Below are 17,946 nucleotides of genomic sequence, written 5' to 3' on the forward strand. Positions count from 1 at the left end.
TCAGCTCCTGCTTCAGACACTTAACTAGCTAATGTGACAATAGGCAAGTCTGAATCTCTCTGAAACTCATCTATAAAATGGAGATAGTGATATTTATACTGCCCATTTGTGTGTGTGTTCATCCTTTGTTGGCGAAGAAGACCATGCCATCAGAGAATAATGACATGACTTGCACTTGACTTTGTTTTGAGTGAGGGAGAGCTGTGCAGGTCACCAGCCTCACTTCTCCTCCAGAGCCATCTGAATCCAGTGACCAGATATTCATCAGGATGACTGGAGATGACCCAGGATGAGGCAGTGGGGTTAAGTGACTTGCCCAAGGTCACACAGCTAGTGAGTGTCAAGTGTCTGAGGTGAGATTTGAACTCAGGTCCTCCTGACTCCTACACTGGTGCTTTATCCACCGCACCACCTAGCTGCCCCATACTGCCTATTTAACAGGGTATGAAATAATGTAGCTCAAATGTTCTATAAACATTAAGATTCTGTATCAAGGTTAGTAATTATTATTAAAATTTTTAGGCACTGTAGAAATGGGTCATTATGGTTATTTGCATTATCATACTGTTTGCTGTCCCCCCTGACATTTTGCATACATTGTTTCTATCCTGAGTCTAAAACATGAATCCAATGAATTCCCATAGTCCCTTTTCCCTAAATTTTCATTCAAAGTCTACTCTAGTGATGATGTGCATTTTCTTTTGATCTCTTTACGATAGTTATAGCAAATTAATTATTTATGGCTTGGTGATATTGATTTTCTTTATTGGTGATTGACAATGTTTGCTATTTAAATTGGAATCTGAGCTCTCAGCTTCCTAAAAAAAAAGCCAGGAGAAAGGCAAGGGGGCGAGTAAATGAAAGCTACACAATTCAGGTAGCGTCGTAAAGCGTTGAAGCTTCCTTTATTCTAATCTGTGTACCAAATCCGTTTACTTTTTCCTCTCTTTAGAAAGAATAGAGCAGATGAGTACCATCCCTTTCTTTCCTTATGGGTTTCCTGAAATATTGTGTGATGAAACACACTCTTGGGGAAAACATGATTGAACAAATGGATTTGTTCCCCCTGACGAGACAACATAGGATCCATAGTATTGTGGCCTCAGTCACTTGAGGAGAAGCTGGTCAGTAGGAAAGGCAAATGCCTAGGATGCTAACAGATCGTTCAATAACTGTATGTGAAGCCTTCAACACAACTATTATAGGAGAGTATAAGATTTTAGCCTTTATTCTCAAACTCTAATAAACATGTTATATATTCCATAACACTTCCACGGGCTCCACTGTTTTTCTTTTATTAGGTCACCTAGCCAAATCATTGTTTCTCCGAATATTGTTCAGTGATATCAGCATATGAGACAGAGGTAATATATCACATTAACTTAGCTTATGTGCACATTTATAGAGGCTTATAAAGTGTTGTCTTCACAGTAATTCTATAAGGTAGGTTGTACAAATCATACTGTCCCTGTTTTACATATGAGGAAAGTGAGACTCAGATTGAGCAAGTTACTGATGGTCACAGAATCAATAAATATCAGAGTTGAAATTAACACCCACGTCTCCCCAGGCTTTCACTGAATTACTACTTCTCAGGCTTAGCATAATATTATATTCTGGTGCCATGGGGAGCAACTTCTCCTAATTTACCTAATCTCCCTTAGGGGAAAATAACAAGGATTTTTTTTCCCACCTCCCATCCCAATATTTTTGCAGATCACAACCAGGCAAATGAACTGGAAGAAAGGAGAGGAGAATAATTGGTAACACTGACAGTTTAATGAATTCTTAAGTAAGGATGAAGAAACATGTTAAATGACTTCAACCAGATCTTAATAAAGTAGGATATCAGGTCATCTGATGTGGGAGAGAGGTGGTAGCAAGAGCCAGTAAGAAAAAGGGAAAGCTGTAATGAGATAAGGACTTAGTAACCATGGGGTAGGAGGATTACAAAGGGCCCAGCTGAGATCGTGTACTTTAGTTGGGATCCATCTCCCCTGGCTCCCCACAGAAGTGAATTTTGAGTACTCTGTCGGAGTTCAGTAATTACCATGAAAGGCTGCATTGTGTTAAAGGACTATCGGTATCTTCATATCCCTGTCCCAACAAATAGGCAGGACCATCTCACAAAACTAAATGTAATTAAGATTTCAGTAATCATTTGTGTACACTTATTTGTCTTTCTTGTGTTCATCACATGGAATATTGTATTTTCTCCCATCTTTGCTGTCTTTATTGGCTCTCTGCAAAGGTCCTATTCCAACATCTGCGCTAATTTTGGATTAAGCCATTGCCTCTGGAGTGAAAACTGGCAGGTTCTATCAAGCTGGAAAGGTTTTGTGTATGGCAGATGTGTGTGTGTGTGTGTGCATGTGTGTGTGCATATGTATATGCCAATCAAGACCCTATCCTAGTTAATTGTAGAGAGAAATATGAGCAGAATTTTAGCCACCGGGTAAAGAACTACTTTCGGCCACAGAAATTACCATGACGCTATCTGAAAGAAAAAACAAAAAACCAACAACATAGAATTGCAATCCAAGTTGCTGCAAGGTGCACCTACTCCACTTAATTTATTGGTAAAGTCATAAGAGGGGCAGCATAATTTAGTGAAAAGAGCACTATATTTGGAGACCTAGATTCACATCTGACTTATTATCTGTGTAATCTTGGGCTAGTCATTCACCATCTCATGAGCCTGATTTCATCATTTTGCAAAAGAAAGAACTTGAACTCAGTCATCTGTTAAGATCTGCTCTCATTCTCAATTCTATCTTATATAGAATCATAGATCAATAGTCAGTGGTTAGTAAACATTCATCAAGTGGCTACTATGTATCAGGTACTATGCTAAGCTCTGGGGGATAAAATACAGAAAAGAAGGACAGCTCTTGCCCTTGACCTGAAGGAGCTTACAATCTAATGAAAAAAGATGAATGAGAGGAAGGAACATAGATTTAGAGCTTGAGAAGACCTTAAAGGTCACCAGGTCTAGCTACTTCATTTTACAGATGAGGAAACTGAGGCCCAGAGAGGTTAATTAACATCTGAGACAAGATTCAGACCCAGGTCTTCCTGACCCCAAGTCCAGCACTCTGTCCTATTCCACTCTCTCTCTTTGGATCATATTGAAGTAAGTATGGAAGTGAGAAGTCAACGATAGGACATCTAGTTTGGTAATTTTTTGGTCTGCTGTGTTTAAGAAGAGACTAACTTTGGGGCACTTTCAGTGAAAGATACAGAAAAGTTTAATTGATTTGTGACCAGGCTAAAGTCTCTGAAGAGATTAAAAGAAATTCAGTAAATTAGAAAAGAGTCATTTAGTATCATTTAAGACTTCATTTAGCAGTTCTTTACTTTATATGGTTACTGAAAGATGGTATTACCTTTTGGGCAAGAATCATGTCTTTTTTTTTTTTAAACTTTAGATCATCAAACTTCTGGATGGAAAAAGATCTCAGGCTGTGGGAATTTTGATATCTAGCCTGCATTTAGAAATGAAAGATATTCAGCAGGGTAAGTCTTCTCTATTGCTACATTTATTATTATTTTTTTAAATAAAGACTATTGTTACTTTGTATTCTGATACTTCTAAAAACAGAATGAGTCTGACCAAAGGATAATTTATGTATGTCTGTTATTTTGTAAATAAATGTCAAATTATTTTTTCCCAGAGGAATAATATTATTTAGCAAAGGGAAAGAGTTTCAAAATCAAAAAGACTTCCATGCGTACCTATTCTAAAATCTGACTATATCCAAAATGAAAACACTCTCCCTTCCTTCTCTTTACTCAGTTGAATGTAAATCCTTATTTTTTTTTCCATTTCACTCACAATATGTTTTAATTACAATATTTCAGGGATATCTCAGTAGTGTTTTATACTGGTTTAAGCAATGGAGAAACTTTGACTCTCTATTTTCCTTCAAAATCTATTAAAATTATTTTGTTTTGACTTTTGTTGAGGCTTCCAAGTCCTTGAACCAAGGGATTCTGCTTTGCCTTTCCAGGAAACTCTTTGCATTTGTTAGGTGTTTAATTTCTTGTTCCAGTTTTTAAAAATGCATCCAGAGCTTAAAAGCAGATGACAACCACTCTATAATTAAACTAACTGTCCTAGATTCTAGATCCCACTCTTAGAATGGGAGAGAAATAAGAGTAAATCCCAATGACAGAAGTTGCCATGAATTAGATGGAAAGATTTTTTAGTTTATGTTGCCAGGAATGTTTCTTCTGGAAGGATTTTTATAAAGTTTTAACAATAAGTCTGATTTGGTGAGTAAATTTGGTGAATAAAATGGTGAACCTCAGTCTTGGTTAGTCCAGTGCCATATGGTTTGCCCTGAGATGATTTGTTCTCAGAATCATGGGTAGTCCATATCATTCCAAGTCTCTTGGGTCATGACTTCTTTAATCCCCTTCCTTTTTTCTTACTGTTATTTACCTGTTTCATCATTATTTTAAGGTGAATCTAATGGAGTCCTTCAAAGGGCTAAGATTTTCAAAGGTCTCTCAAAAGACAGAAGCTTTGAGGATTTAAAAAAAAAAAAAAAAAAGGATGATGACCAAAGGAGGAACAGAGGTGCTGGAGATGAATGGGGCCAAATGAGCAAGGACAGCTGGAAGAACAGGGAAGAGGGAGTGAATAAAGTGATGACTGAAAAAACCTTTATTAAGTGCTTACTTGTGTAAGCAACTGTGCAAAGAGCTATGGATACAAATAGAAAAACCAGACAGTCCCTGCTGTCAAGCAGCTCACAGTCTAATCAGGGGAACCAGCGTGTAAAAGAAAGTTCAACTAAATGGAAGATTAAAAAAAAAAAAACCAAACCAGGAATTGTAGGGCAAGTAGCAAGGCCTGGGGGCAGAAATAAGTACTTTGGTTGTATTTAGGGAAAGGTTGAGAGGTTTGCTTTTGGTGGAATCAGCTTTTTGATGGAATCAGGAGGTACGTATAGGGATGCAATTGCAAGCAATTGTAAGAAATTGCAAGGTGCTAGGGGAAAATAGTTTGCTAAATTAAAAATAAATATGAGAAAGGGAAGCAGAAAGACTGGTGAAAGCTAAGCAAGGCAAAAATGTTTGTACTTGGAGATGCAGAAGAGGGAGCAAGAGGGAGAGGGAGAAGGAAGGAGGGAAAGAGGGAAGGGGAGAGGGAGAAAGAGAGAGAGAGAATGAAAAAATCACTAACATTTGGTAATAAGAAAAAAAATGAAGCAGTGTTTCTAGAGATTGACAGAGCTATTTAGGGGCCAGATGGACAGAAAATGGGGCAAGTTCAGCAGGATTTTGATATAAAAGAACAAAAAGCTTTGCTTAATCTTAAAGGAAGTCCCCCCCAAAAAAAATCTTCTTGGGGATAGGTATCTATTTAAATGACCCAGAGCACATGAGCAAAACTTCAATTACTTTTGTGAATAAGTCCATCATGGCAGGAATTTTTCAGGTTCTGACTGTTCTTGCTCCACCACAATTGAGAGACAGCATGGTACAATGGAAGGAACCTTTTTTCAGAAGTCACAGGAATGATTCATAGCCTGCCTCTGATATGTACTACCTTTGTGTATATTTGGAAAAGTCATTTCAGCTCCCTAGGGCTCAATTTCTTCACCTGTAAAATGAAGAGTTGGACCAGTTGACCTCTGAGGTCCCTTTCAGCTCTAGAGCTTTGATCCTAGCCAATCTTACTTTACCCATGGAATACACTGTAGCTCATAGTCCTAGGGATGAAACAGTAAGAAGGAATGGATTGAACACCAGATATGGAGTCAGAGTACATAGCCCTTCCATTTAATACCTGTATGACCCTAGGCAAGTATTTCAACTTCTCCAAGCTATAATTTTATTTATGAAATAAGAGTTCTGGAGTTCTTCACCCTGGAGTTCATGAATTTGCTCTTTTTTAAAAAAAATATGTTGAGAACGATGTTTGCATATAATCAGCTTCCTTTGTAAGTCTACGATTTTTTTTTTTTTGTATTTTAAAATATTATTCTAAAAGAGGGTCTGTAGACTTCACCTACTGCCAAAGGGATCCGTGTCACAAAAAAGGTTAAGGATCCCTGGCTTAGATGAGCTCTAACACGTAGCAGTAAATTCTGTGAACCTAAGAAATTGATCTATCAGATCTCCCAACTAGCCTCTCACTAAAGTTAGTGAAGGATTTCCATATGTAGTAGAGGAAGTCCCACGAAAACAGAAGCTTCTTCACAGTTTTAGAAAAGTCTGAGAATGCTGAGTGTCAAATCATGGGGATGGTGTGGCCAGGTTTCTCCCAGAGTAGCATCTGATTTCTCTGCCCTGTTTATAAGCAACACCAAATCTTCCACAAACTTACTAGTAATAAAAACACTCTGGGGTGCTCCATAGATAATAGCAAGTCTGACAAAATAACATTATATTCAATAGACCAGGACTTTTATGACACTCTGCCTACTGTCTGTTTCAGTGGTGTCTGGTAGAACATTCATCATGAGAAATAGCATGCTTAGTTCATCTCTGCCCCTCCTCCCCCTTTCTAAGATCACTCATCTGCCAGGAACCTGCTTACATGGAGGAAAAATGTGTGGTCAGTGCTTTCCTGTTGATGCAAATCACAAAATCATAGATTCCCAGGACTGGAAGAGATGCAAGGTGATCATTTAGTCCAACCCCCTGCCTCCAGCACCTAAGCCATTCCCAAAAGATTATCTTCTGCCTGTTCTGAAAAATCCCCAGCTTCTCTTAGTAATGCATTCCAGATAGATGTGGCAATAAAACCAGAACATAGTCTTCTTTTTGAGATGGTTGACTGACGCAGACATCTGAGGGCCACTTAGGACCATCAGCGTCATTTGTAATTTGCTTTGCATGTGCATGTGCAGAAGACAGAGAAAGCAACAGATTAACTTGCATTGTCCTCTTACCAAAAGATTCCTCTTCCTGGCCTGGTCTGTGAGAGTCCAGTGAGCGCAAGTCCTGGACACTAGGTAGATAGAGTGTAATATGAAAGTAAAGTAGGTGGCTATTAAAAGAAATCTGAGAAATTTAGGAAAATGAAATAACTTTCAGACAGTGACCCAGAAAATGGGTGGAGAGGGTGGAAAGACGAGAGCAAGAACCTGTAGTGACTTTCAGAATATTGTTCTTCTTTTTATTTATTCATCAAAAACATATCACCTAACCCATCATTTAGCACCTCAGAATTTACAAGAAGAAAAAAATTTAGAGATCACTTAGCCCAACCATCTCATGTTGCAGGTATAAAGACTGCAGTCCAGAAAGGGAAAGTCATTCCCCAGGATCATACAGGTAGTAAGCAGCAGTACTAGAATTCATGGGTAGGTCTTTGGATTGGAAATTCAGTAACCATGCCATGATATTATGACTCCCTAGCAAGTCAAACTTGTCCCCAATGTTCCTGACTACTTAGAGGAGTACCAGTGACGATCCCAAAGAAGATGAAAACAACAGGAAAGGTTTTACTGTTGGATGTTGCAGCTCTATTCCATGGCCTCTTTAAAGAATGCTTTAGGCATCACTCGCCATACTTTGAGAAGCTTTTTGGAGAATTCACTCCATTAATTGGCTATTTTTAGTAAATAAAAAAACATTTCAGTATATTTAGACAAATATTTCTCCCTATATTTTAAAATATTTGCCACTTATTAACATTTTATACATCTCTGTTGTTTAGAAACTTTCATGGCAGGGCTTTTTCATACTTCACATATATTAGTGGCTCTATGATCTCATTGATGTGGTTACTCCCTAATAGTGGGGCAGAATATAACCCATTCATGTCTTCTTATCCTGTTCAACCCTTGTCTCTGTCCTCCTATAAGGTCTTTTACAGGGGTCTACCCAACATGCTGGAGGTATGGAGGTCTTTTAACATTCCTTGGATAGTAGTATAGTATTTAGCCCATCCATATTTTTACCACCTAACTTGTCCACTGTTTTTCCCCATAATATATCTCTTGGATGATATATTTCATGCCATTTTTATGCATATCATTGTTGATAATTTGCCAGATTCCATTGATGCCCACCATAAATTTCTTCATTGTACTTTGAATTACTTGCAATTTTGATTCTTCAGAGATTTTATCATTCTGTAAGTATTAGCCTTATAGCATTATCAGAAGAATATAGGTGTTTAAAAAGAAAGACCTTGCCTATTACTTGAGTTTTTCCATTTTATTCGTAATAATACTAATAATTAGAAAATGCACATCAAAACAAGTCACACCAAGCAAACTGGCAGAGATGACAAAATTTGGAAATAGTGTTCATGAGAAAGACAGGCACATTATTAAAATACTAGTGATCCAACCATTCTGGAAAGCAATTTGGGATTATGCTGAGAAAGTGACTAAAATGTCAGTACTCTGACCCAGAGATTCATACCCCAAGGAGATCATTTTCAGAAAGAAAGACCCATATACCTAAGATATTCATAGCATCACTTTTTATAGCAACAAATAGTTAGAAAAAAAGTAGATGCCCATTAGTTGGGGAATGGCTAGAATATTAGTGTTCAATAAGAAATGACAGATATGAATAATTCAGAGAATCTTAGGAAGACATATAAACTGATGTATAATGAAGTAAGCAGAATCAAATAAAGGATATACAAAGTCACTTCAGCAATGTAAATGGAAAGAACAAAAAAAATGTGGATAGTGTCATTATATTGACCAAATATGGCCCTATACAAGAGTTGAGAAATACATCTCTTTCCTTCTTTGCAGAGGTGGTGGATCATGGGTGTGGAATATTGTATATACTCTACAGTTGATGTGTTGATTGTGCTGATGGCTTTTATTTGATTTCTTTTTAAATCCTTGTCAGAAGAGAATGCTCTTTAAGGAAGGGATATATTGAGAAAATAAAATGACGTAAAAGCAAAGAGGTTTGTTTTTGGTTTTGGTGGGAGTAGATGAGCAGACCTGTGATTTCACTGGTATAGGGAACACCCACTGAGGAAATTCCCTTTAACAATATAGATTGATACTTCTCCAATTGATAGGGAATTGCCTTGGGTGCTAAGTGGTGAAGCAGCAAAGATATCAATTAAAATTAAGATTAAAAAACAAAATGAGACTTTGTGCCTCTGGCTCTTGTCCTTGGTCTAGAAGTAGAAAATTCTTGTTAACCATACCAAACACAGACTTCCACAGCAACCAGCTGGGTGCTGCATATCTCATGGCATTTATATGAGTTTCTCAGACTTTTGAAAATGATATCTCAATTATGTTTAATTTAAACTCAGATTTTAAAAAATATTCAGAAGTAACCTCTCAGTCTTAGCTTTGGGGAGTGTTGGTGCCACAACAGTGGTGATTTTCTGTTGTATTGTCCCCCTTTTAAAAAAATCTGACCACCAAGAATGAAAAAGAGAAGCAAGCCAGAGCGCATTTACAGGATTAATTTCTAAACCCTAAGTCTTTAGATTCCTAGTCCAATGTCTGTCTCCTAGATCTTGTTCCCTTCAGTTTTAAGTGTCTCCAGAAATATCAGTGCTAGTTGAAAATCATCATTAATTTCCCTGTAGTTCAGAAATGCAATGTATATGGTCCAGGTCATTTTAGAGAAAATCCCAAAGAATCTCATTTGACCCTAGGGGATCTTACTAACTATACCGTAGGTATCTAAGAATCGTGTAATATACAGGGCATTCCAAAACTTTGAGTGCATTGACTTTTGGAATACCATATTTTTTTTCAGGATGATTGAGAATAGGGTATCTTGGTTTTCAAGTCTGGGCTATCTTGTGTAACTGTTGGTAGCTGGTGTCCTGGACATCTCCACCATGCTTGTTACTTTACTGTCCTTTTGATTTTGGGTGTCTATGTAGATTTGACATATTTTTCAACAAGGTATTAGTAAAGATCTCTTGGAATCATACAGACTTGTTCGTTTTTCAGGGCTGTAGATGTATAGTACAATTCACTGATTTGACATTTTGTTTTTGTTTTCCTTTGAAACTTCTTTCACTGGATCTCTGACAATGTATTTTGCTTTCTCCAGGAATTTTTATTAGTTATTTTGGGCTTCAATAAAACCTCAGGCAAAATGCCTTCCACACTCAGAGAAAGAAATATGGAAGTCATTCGCAGAATGTAGCAGATCATGTTTGTGTGTGTGTGTGTTTGTGTATCATGTTTTGATTTGTTATATGATTTCTTCCATTTATTTTAGTTCGACTACATAGCATGACTATAGTGAAAATGTACTCACTAGGAAAGTATATGTAGAACCTATACAGAATTGTATGCTGTCGTGGGGAGGGAGGGGGGTAGTGGGGGGTAGGTGTGGGGGGGATAAAATCTTAATTTTTATGGCAGTGATTGTAAAACATTAAAAAATAATAATAATTAAATTAAATTTAAAAAAATAAAATAATAAAATAAAATAAAAAAACACCTCAAGATGATTGTCATCATTTGAAGGAAAGTAGGCTTTGAATTACTGTTAGGTTCATTTTAAAATCAAGAGCCTCCTCATCAGTAATCTTATTTTTTATGATATGCAGCTGAAAAAAAATCAGTCTTTTCCAATAATTAGTGCAGTTAGAACTGGTTGGATCAGCCCATTAAGTCCCTTGAGATAGTTTATGGCGATTAAATAAAGGTTTAACCAGTGTTATAGATAACTGAGTAGATGAAAGTATAGTTGTAAATTAATCAGTCTCTCACTATAGGATGTAAGCTCCTTATGAACAGTGATTGTTACATTCTTTATATGTGTATCCCTAGATCCTAGAGTAGTCCATAGAAGACTTTTAGCAATTCTATTATTATAAATATTTTACAAATTCTATTACAAATAATATTTGCTGACTTTTATCTCATGCTTTAAAGATTTCAAAGTGCGTAATATGCATTATCTCATTTGATCCTCACTGCAACCTTTTGAGTCTGGTACTCCTATTATCCCCATTTTATAAGACTAGGAAACTCAAGTGAATTGCCCAGGGTCATACAGCTACTAAGTGCCTGAAGTAAGTCTTCCAAAAACCATCTAACTGCCCCAGAGGACAAATACATTCCATCCACTCCTTTTGAATTTGGCGAAGATTCCTCTGAGCTTGGTGGTTAGATGTTTTTAAAATAAATTTTTATTGACAATTTCTGTTTCTTACATTATCATAATATTTCATGTATCCCTCCTCTTTCCCTTCCCTCTTCCAGAGAGCCATTTCATATGATAAATAGATTTAAGAAAAGAAAAGAACTTAGCACAACTGATCAATACATTGAAAAACCTGGAAACGTACAATATGTCATTTGTGGAACTCCCACCTCTATGAAGGGATTGGTTCCTGTGTGTCTTCTCATATCTCTTTACTTGATCTTTATAATCTCATTATAGTTACTTTTGATTTGTTGGCATGTCACTGTTCCATTTACATTGTTGTAGTTACTGTGTGTATTATTTTCTTGGCTCTGCTTACTTCACTCTGCTTCAATTTATATAGATCTTTCCATGCCTCTCTATATTCATCATACCCATCATTTCTTGTAGTACAGTATTATCCCATTACATTCATGTGCCACTATTTGTTTAGTCATTCTCCAACTGGTGGACATCTAATTTGTTTTCAACTCTTAGCTGTCACAAAAAAGTGTTGCTATAAATATTTTGGAGTGTATGGGGATTTTTTCTTATCAATAACATCCTTGGGGTATAAGCCCAGTAATGTCTCTGGTTCAAAGTATATAGACATTTTAGTCACTTTATTTGCACAGTTCCATGTTGCTTTTCAAATTGATTGTAACATTTCACAGCTCTCCCAACAATGTATTAGTGGACCTATCTTCGCACAATCCTTCCCACATGGACTGTTAACATTTTTTTTTGTTCATTTTTGACACAGATTTAATGAAATCTTTATTCATCTCTGGTACAGCTTGGGTATATTTAAAGTCAGTATTTCTCTAGAATAAGGATCCTTAACCTAGGATATATGAGGGTTTTTTTAATACTTTGATAACTGCATTTTCCTTTGTAATGCTGTGTATTTTATTTTTGCATTTAAAAACATTATTCTGAGAAAAGGTCCACAGGCTTCACCATACTGTTAAAGTGATCCCTGATAGCACTTTCTCTCTGTCTCTGTCTCTCTGTCTCTGTCTCTCTCTATCACACACACACACACACACACACACACACACACACACACACACACTTGCTTTAGAAGCATTAATAAGGGAATAATGGTATAGTAGAAATGATGTGGAAATTAAGGTTGTAGAGTTGTTAGCATTGGCTCCTTCTCTTACCCTCTAAGGGTAGCTTTTCCTCTTTCCCATAGAGTTCTCTTTTTCTCTTTATCACCTCATTCCCTATTCTCATGATTATCATTATCTCTCCTAATCAATGCCTCTCTTGTTCAAGGTAAAACAAAGGGTAGATATCATTGTTGAAGAAGAAAAGGGCTAGTATTCAGAATTCATTCTTTTCTTTCTTTTTTAAAAAATAAAATTTTATTAGCATCTTTTTTATATCACCATAGTTTCCCCTATTGTTTCTCCCCCACCTCATAAAAACAAATAGATTTTTAAGACAAAAAAGAAAAAGAAAAAAATCAGAATAATTAATACATCAAAAATTATGAAAAATATATGTGATGTGCAACACTTATGGACCTCCTTCCTCTATAGTGGAAAGGTCTTTTCATATCTCTTCTTTCAAGCCATGCTTATTCTTTAGCATTTTGAAAAAAATTAATTTTTTGTGATTCTTTCATTTACATTGTTATAATTATATATACATACATACATACATACATATTTTATTGGTGCTACTTATTTTACTCTGCTTCAGTTCATATAGATCTGTCTGTTTTTCTGTATTTATCAAATTCATCATTTCCTATAGCATAGTAATTATTCCGTTACATTCATGTGCCACGATTTGTTTAGCCATTTTTTCACTATATATTAGACCCCAGGAAGCAATTTTTCTAGCTAGAATTCAAAAATAGGATCATTAATGAAACTCTAGGCTTAAAAAATATCTCTTTTGTGCTAAAAAATCTACTGGCAATCAAAGGCATGATCCTATTTAAAATGCTAATACAGATCCCAATATTATGCTTAAAACCAGAACTGACTTAAAAGAAAGAGAAAATCCATAGTACCCTTCCTTAGATCTAAAATCCTGCCTTCAACTCCGCTTTTTATTTTTCTGGGATAAAGGGTCTAATTATACATACAGAACTATAATGGGGTGGAGAGGGAAGGGTAGGAGATACCTATTTAAGAATCCCATTTATGGATTAATCCCCTTGAAGACAGATATAAATCTCCTCATTTCTTCAAGGCAGCAATGAATTTGAAGCTGACCTTTGACATTCACCAGCTGTGTACCACTGTGCAAATCACTTAACCTCTCTGTACCTCAGTTTCTTCATCTGTAAAATGTTTATAAAAATAGCGTCTACATCACAAAGTTTTTCTAAGGATCAGATGAGTTAACATATATAAAGTGCTTTGCAAACCTTAAGCCATTATATGTGTTAGTTAATATGATTGTTATTTAAGAACAGTGACATAGGAACATAAATCTAGAACATAAAAGCCAGCCAATCCAACCTCTTCATGTTACACTTTAGAAAGCTGAGACCCAGAAGGTGACACATAGATAGTCATTACCGGGGAAAGGGTTTGAATCTAGAACCTCTGACTTTAGACCTTTAGACTGTTCTGTTTTCCCCTCTTTCTTTCCCAAATGAAGCTATTCTAAAACCCAAGAATAAACAGAAAATAGGGATTTATAACGAAACATTGTTGAAACTGATCCCCAGTAGCCCTCTCATTGTTTATGAGTGAGCTGTTAGAGTGTCAAAGTTAGCAAAGCCTTTCTCATTAGCAGGCTTGGGTTGTCTCATTAGTCTTCTCTTTGCTGAGAATATACTCAGCCAATTGTGAAATACTGATTGACTTATTGTCATAGTTTTTAACCAATTGCATTCAAGGTGCTAAACGAAAGAGACATAGAATTGTATGACATAAGACATAAGTATGTAAGAATTATTTTGAGTGTTTAAGTCTCAAGATTCTAGGAAGAGGAACCAAACATACTAAAGTCCATCAAATTTGACGGCTAACTTTGTTTTCACCATTTAAAGTCTCTGGTCAAGAGCTTCCTTGATCCTTTGTCTTTTGGATTTGGTTTTCCTTGGGATTAGAAGGTGTTGAGAGTGAGAAAATGGACCATAGGGCAATGAGAACTCCTAATTTCACTATGCTTATCTTTAAACCTGTGAAAAACAATTTTTAAGTCTGAGAGAGAAGCTTACTTTTTGTGCAAGGCCCTCTGCCTGTGCCTGGAACTGGCACATAGTTTTATGTGTGCCTGTTAGTTTGAATGCATGATGCGGATCTGCTTTTTGTCCAGGCTGACGGTTATTATATCTTAATGGGTGAAACACTACGCTAATGATCCTTGTGTATATAAATTCTTGTAGTAGAGAGCAGGCACCAGAGGACCACATAAAAATGTTTGCCTCAATTTCCCTGCAAAAAAGGAGCTCAGAAACCAGACTCAGCCAAGTAACGGATTTTTAAAGGTAAAGGAACCCAATAAAATTACCAGCTTTTCACAGCGTGTGTCTACTTCCTTTCGACATATTGTGAGGTGTAGGTGAAGTATTCTAACTGAATTGACAGTGTGAGGGGGACAGCTCAGGAGAGAGCCAAGATAAAAGTAAAAATCACCAGCAATGATTGATCTTCGCTTTGTGGATTTAACACTTCACCTTTCAGACACCATCTGCAGGAGTGTTGGTATAATGAGATATGGAGAGGAGATCAAAAACTGGAATACTGTATCAGGGTCTTAAGGCTGACTGCATTATGCTTTTTGGAGTTTGGGTATTTGTTCATTTTGCTGGAATAGCGAGATGAAAGGTGTACGTTCAAAATAGGGTGAAAATGAGATTTTGTCAGACCTCAGGTAACACAAACTCATATCAAAGAATGATTTTTCTCTTGGTGTGATAACTTCCTTGTTGGTTTTCTGGGTTAATATAACATACTTCAAGTTTTATAGGCTGTGCTTTTGCATAACAAGTATTTATTAAGTGCTTATAACCTTCCAGGTCTTAGGAATAGGTGTAGGGTATATAAAAAAGTCGACGAAATGGTCCCTGCCCGCAAGATGCTTGAGGCATTGTAGTATAGTGAAACAAAAAAGCTCAAACCAGGAGGCAGATGACCTGTGTTCTAAATTTACCCTAATCTTCCAATGAATCCTACACTATTTGCTAGCTCTGCTGTTTAAAACAAATTGTTTAAATCATTTCAACTTGTTTTGGCCTTACTTGATGCATCTGTAAAATGGGGGTGTGGGAGTGGTAATGTTACCTTATCTTCCTAAAGACAAACGGGTATCTATCGGGTGATTTAGTCTACAGATTTAATTTACATTCAACCTGTGACCTAAAAAATAATAAGAAAATGACAAGTGAATGAATATATAATATGTAACATATAATGAATATATAACAATGAATGATATATAGATAGATAAGTACAATATGAATACTGATTGGGAAGAAATCATTGTAATCATGGAAAGTTTCAGGCAGCAGGTGAGAAAGAATACATTGAGGTATATTCTGTTGCCTAAACACCTGTGAAATTCTAGGAGGTTGCATTTGTATCACTATTAGGAATCAAAGTGGTTGAAGTTTTCTCTTTTGATATCTCTTCTAGGTAGTAAAGAAGATAAGTGGGAACTTAGCATTCACTAATGAAGTTTCTTTATAGTTCATATGTTTTTGCTTCTGTCTAGAACACAGAAGATAACCAGTTGAGATTTACTTACTAAATGGTGTGCCTAAATTATTGATTCTTTAAATAAAAAAAAAAAAAAGAATAGATGTTTATGGCTGGTATAACATGTTTTCTGGTTAAATTTACACAATAACCTTTTAATGTTGCTATACAGATACAATATCAGAATCTATCGAAATTTTAATTTAGATGTGAGAAAAATAACTGCGTATTTTCCTCTCCCCTCATAATTTCGTTGGCTGATTTTTGTAAGAAGCTAATGGGATTTGCATAAGGCTGAAAAGGTATCTGGCCATTTCATTTAAACAGTTGCCGGAGGTTTAAAGGCATGTTCCATCTGATAAATTAGTGAGTTCATATTATTGACACACATAAAATAACAGTCCTGCTGGGAGGGTAAATTCTTTCCTCCTTCCTTCAAGTGATGACTGCATTTTCATTTAGTGGTTTCAGATTGGTCTATGTGAAATGATATGGCTTTTCGGGTTTCACTCTAAGCTTAGATTCCTTGCTTTGTTACTAAAGTATTAACCTGCTCTTTCCCCATCCACATCCCTAAAACCACAGGTCAACCCTAGGTGTTACAGTGAGTGGTGAGTCAAGGAATTTAAGGTCTTTGCTTGGTATCATATGATGAGTTTGATCTTAGTACAGCCGAATAGCTACGTCACATTTGGTAAAGTGACTCATATGGTCCTAACTTGGAAAAGAAACCACATGAGTTGAACTAAACTTGAATTTTACCTTGATGGTCTTAACCATGTTTGTATCTTTCCCCTCTGCCTCTTCCAGGAGTCACATTGTAATGCCAGTGGACAGATTAATAATTGACAGGCAAAATTTTAAAGCATTCTAAATGTCACTGGTCCTTTTAATAAAATTAATTAGCCTGCCATGGAGAAAATTTACTAGCCTGCTGGTTAATTTCACAATGTAAAATCAGGGAACAGAGTGTGGGGGGTGGGGTGGAGAAGAAACCTTATTACTTTTGAATAATTATTTAAAGATGTGAGCCTTGCCTATTTCAAACATCTTGGATAGCCAAATCCACAAGGGCTTTTAAATCTCAGGGTTTGTGTCCCCACATTGAAGGGAAGAAATCGAACGCAGCTGAAATGGAGGGAGTATCAGGTAGCAGCTAAACAACTTGTTTAGATTACAGTGCAACTATTCAAATGGTAATAAGATTGGGGGATAGAGAGGTTGCTTTAAGATTGGGATTTGGGAGGTGGCCATAATCTTCATTTGCCATCAACACTATTTTGTTCTTCATTCTCTTTGTAACCTAATCAAGATGTTGGGTTGGCAGTGGAAAGGTGCTTGAAATCACATGCCTGGATAAATTTAATTTGCAAAATTTTTCTTTGTTTCCCCCCAGAAAGGAAAGAATCCTTGAGTCAGGTCTGTGACACTAGGTACTAAATCTCTTCAATTACTGGCTGGGAAGAAAGATTAAAAAACGTGCCTCAAACCTACACCCTGGTTTAGTTCTAAAGCATAAACACTTCTCCTGCAGAGCCTAAATTAAACAACGGTGGGACGTGAAGTTTGTGGAATTAAATGAGGCAGGGCAAGGGCGCAGGCCAGTGATAGAAACCATTTTGGCTCCTTTCATTTTGGCTCCCTGGGGATAAGGGAAGGAGAACAGTAATATGGTGAAAGGCGTAGCTTGTGTGAGAATGTGTGATATTATATTGCCTGGAAACTGGGAGTGAAATAAGTGTTGGCTTGGGGGGTCTAATGAAATTCTCTCTCTCTCTCTCTCTCTCTCTCTCTCTCTCTCTCTCTCTCTCTCTCTCTCTCTCTCATCTCTCAGCAATTTTCAATGTGGATGACTCTGTGGTAGACTTGGAAACACTGGAGGCCCTGTACGAAAATGTAAGTATCAAAGATCTGACAAATTGAGAAGTCCATCCATATTTGTTTTTGCTGAAAGCAAGAAGGCCAGAGGGACATGCTGGATAGTGGAACTAGCCTCAAAGTCAGATAGACTTTGGGTTCAAGGCCTGCCTCTGACCCAAAGTGGCCGTATGACCCTGGACAAGGCATCTCAAGGCATCTTTTTCTAATATGGTCTATATCAGTTATTAACAAGTTATCAATATTCATTAGTAGAAGGAGTGTTCCCATTACACCAAGAGTTTCCTATACACATGAAATC

At 36.6% G+C, this 17,946-nt stretch overlaps 1 protein-coding gene across 2 annotated transcripts in view; it reads left to right on the top strand.

The window, feature by feature from the left end:
• Positions 1-17,946, top strand: part of FMN1 (formin 1) — a 523,482-nt gene that overhangs the window by 366,312 nt on the left and 139,224 nt on the right. For both annotated transcript variants that reach the window (XM_072623605.1, XM_072623606.1), the window contains 2 exons: positions 3,429-3,516; positions 17,602-17,663. In XM_072623605.1, the coding sequence (XP_072479706.1) occupies positions 3,429-3,516; positions 17,602-17,663 (150 nt within the window). The remainder of the gene's footprint in view (positions 1-3,428; positions 3,517-17,601; positions 17,664-17,946) is intronic.

This window comes from Notamacropus eugenii, chromosome 7 (genome assembly GCF_028372415.1).
Source record: "Notamacropus eugenii isolate mMacEug1 chromosome 7, mMacEug1.pri_v2, whole genome shotgun sequence".
Lineage (NCBI taxonomy): Eukaryota > Metazoa > Chordata > Mammalia > Diprotodontia > Macropodidae > Notamacropus > Notamacropus eugenii.